This window comes from Dipodomys ordii, unplaced genomic scaffold (genome assembly GCF_000151885.1).
Source record: "Dipodomys ordii isolate 6190 unplaced genomic scaffold, Dord_2.0 Scaffold25, whole genome shotgun sequence".
Lineage (NCBI taxonomy): Eukaryota > Metazoa > Chordata > Mammalia > Rodentia > Heteromyidae > Dipodomys > Dipodomys ordii.
The window spans coordinates 21,297,165-21,300,522 of NW_012267241.1; the positions used below are offsets into that span (position 1 = coordinate 21,297,165).

The 3,358-nt window shown below is 35.2% G+C and overlaps 1 protein-coding gene across 1 annotated transcript in view; it reads left to right on the forward strand.

Moving 5' to 3' along the window:
• Positions 1–671: 671 nt before the first annotated feature.
• Positions 672–3,358, forward strand: part of Usp14 (ubiquitin specific peptidase 14 (tRNA-guanine transglycosylase)) — a 25,163-nt gene continuing 22,476 nt past the window's right edge. Inside the window, exons 1-2 of the mRNA XM_013014888.1 lie at positions 672–786; positions 2,759–2,862. Coding sequence (XP_012870342.1) covers positions 685–786; positions 2,759–2,862 — 206 coding nt within the window. The 5' untranslated portion in view covers positions 672–684. The remainder of the gene's footprint in view (positions 787–2,758; positions 2,863–3,358) is intronic.

Sequence of the window (3,358 nt, forward strand, 5' to 3'; positions counted from 1 at the left end):
TTTTGTTAGTAGCTAGGATAATAGGCATGCCACTGGTGCCTGTCTATTCTACATTTATAACTTAATGTTTTCCAATTATGAATATTTCATTGCTCTGAAAGTACTTCTCTTCAAATGAAAACAACTCATAATTACACAGTAGATATTCATAGAGATAATATTGCTAAGTGTTAATGATAATTTGAAAAATTGTTTCCCCTCTAATAATGTAAATATCATTTTATGACAATATACATACATACGCACACACACACACACACACACATATATACTTTCAGCTTTGGGTGTAATTTATATATGGTAAAATTACCTATTTCCATAAGTCACCACAACCACTCTTACACATTTTCATGTGCCCTTTTATAGATTAATAGGTCACTCCTAGCCCCAAGAAGCCATCCCAATACATTTTAACTTTTTAAGTTTAGTGATAATTTATTCAAGTATATTTACAGAGCTTTGGAACTTATTACAATCTAATGTTAGAATATTATCACTACCTCAGAAAGAAAGTTGGGCTTATTTCAAGTTCCTCTACCCACCTCTACCCCTAGGTAACTGTGAATCTGGTTTCTACGGATTTCCTTTTTTGTCTTACAGTATAGTGTTCTTTTGCGTCTCCTTTTTTGGACATAAAAAGCATTAACTTTTAGGGATTTTCATGACTTCTTTTAAAAATAGGGTATGACTGTGCTAATGATGGGGTCAGCAGATGCTCTTCCAGAGGAACCTTCAGCTAAAACTGTCTTCGTAGAAGACATGACCGAAGAACAGTTAGCATCTGCTGTAAGATACATCAAATTTTATGCTTCTTTACTGCTTTATTAAGTACTTTGGTTAAAATATCTTTCAGAAAATAGCATCTAAGGGCTGGGAAAGTGGCTCAGTGGTAGAGTGCTTGCCTTGCATGCATGAGGCCCTGGGTTTGATTCCTCAGCATCACATAAGCAGAAAAAGCCGGTAGTGGTGCTGTGGCTCAAGTGGTAGAGTGCTAGCCTTGAGCTGAAGAGCTGAGGGACAGCGCCCAGGCCCAGAGGTCAGGCCCCATGACCTGCAAAAAAAAAAAAAAGAAAGAAAATAGCATCTAAATATTTTCTTTCAATTGTTTGTATTAAAATGTATGTTTTTAAGTTAATAGAATTGTTTTGTTTTTGAAATTAGCTTAAGAGAGCCTTTCTGCTTAATCCTAAATGACATTTTTTGACTGTAAATTTTAATTATTACTGTTCTAAATTTTAAGTGAATTTATTAAGGTATAAGTGCATAACTCAGGGCATGTACTCTAAAGTCTCAAAACTATATTTTAGACTAACTTGATTTTACAGATGAGGTTATTATAAGATATGCACACAAAGACACTAATATAAATTACCTATTATCTTGCTGATAGCACTATTGAAAAATTTGCCATTTTTAATGAGAAAAGAAGATCAAAGTAATTTAATGCTTGGATATTTCACTTTTTAAAATCTTAGTTTATCCTGGAGGTTTTTTTGATTGATTTTTTTTTTTTTTTTGATGTTGGCGATCAAACCCAGGTCTTTGAACATGCTGGGCAAGTACTCTGTAACTGAACTGTGTCCCAACTTCTACCCTGAGTGTAAATGCAAACTAATTTTAGAAACTGGCCAACACATATCTTTTAAACAAACAAAACTTATTCATTTACTTTTTTAACATTTAGCACTTAAATACTATAATACCTCCTTTTTGTGTCAGTACTGGGGCTTGAACTCAGGATCTCTTTGCTCTTGTTTACCTTTTTTTTTTTTTTTGTCCGTTGTGGGGCTTGAACTCTGGGCCTGGGCATTGTCCCTGTGCTCTTCAGCTCAAAGCAAGCACTCTACTACTTGAGCCACAGCACCACTTCTGGTTTTCTGGTGGTTAATTGGAGATAAGAGTCTCATGGACTTTCCTGACTGGTCTGTCTTTGAACCATGATCCTTAGATCTCAGCTTCCTGGCTTACTCTTTTTTTATTCATAATTTACATTCAACAATTGGAGCCACAACTCCACTTTTGGCTTTTGGCTGCTTCTAACCTCGATACTCAGTTCTTAGGATTACAAGCAGCAAGAGCTGTTGGCTCATGCCTGGAGCTCCTACTTTGTGTAATTCTGTTTAGTTTTTTTTTTGGTCGGTCCTGGGGCTTGAACTCTGGGCCTGGGCACTGTCCCTCAGCTCTTCAGCCCAAGGCTAGTGCTCTACCACTTGAGCCACAGTGCCACTTCTGCTTTTTTTTCTACTTGTGTGGTGCTGTGGAATCAAACTCAGGGCCTCATGCATGCAAGGTAAGCAGTCTACCAATAAGCCATCTTCCCAGACCCTGTTTAGTTTTTTATGACACACTTTGTAGTCTAAGCCGACTTCAAATATATAATCCTTTTGCTTCAGCCTCCTGAATGCTTTAATTTTTTTGTTGTTTTGGGTTTTCTATGAAGTGTTTCTATTATGAAGATTTTCATGATCTTCTTGAGCTTGCAGAAAAGCAGAACTGATAATTGTCCTATTATTTTCAAGAAATGAACTAAAGTAGAATTATTGCCAGTATGATGTGAGGGAAATGTGTTTTTGAGGAGATTGAAACACCACATTAGGGTGAAAGTGGAATATAAATTGGTAGGGGGAGGTAAATGGTTCCAGACTGAAAGTGTGAACTTTAGTAATTTATATTTGCCATGTCATTTTATAAATTATAAATTATACAAATTATAAATTATTCTTTTTTAAATAACAAATTCTCTTTTTTAAAAAATCAGATGGAATTACCATGTGGATTGACAAACCTTGGTAACACTTGTTACATGAATGCTACAGTGCAATGTATTCGCTCTGTGCCTGAACTCAAAGATGCCCTTAAAAGGTAAGATTAAAGAGAAATTATTTAAATCTTTGGGTGATTTAAATCTTTGGGTAACTCCTTCTTTGGTAATTAGTAGTATTTTGCTTTTGAGCATACTGATTCACCGATTTTCAAGTGTTTGGTAGAATAGCTTTACCCCTCAAGCCTCTTACTTAGTGGTAGTCACTTCCTACATCTTTCATCCACTTTTAGCCATGTGTATATGTGTATATATGTGTGTGTGTATATATCTATATATATGTTTGTATATATATGTGTGTGTATGTATATATATATCTTTAGAGTTTTAGGCAGAAAGATAATGAATCCAAGGACAGCCTGTATTCCATAGCAGTTTTCAGGCTAGCCTGGAATATATTGATTCCCTTTCTCAAAAAGTCATGAATTAATGAATGAATGAATCCATGAATGTAAAGAAGTAACTTGATTCCATACTCTCGGCCCTTTTTGTTTTCATTACTGTTTTGAGGAGTGTTTGTGATAATGGTCATGGTAG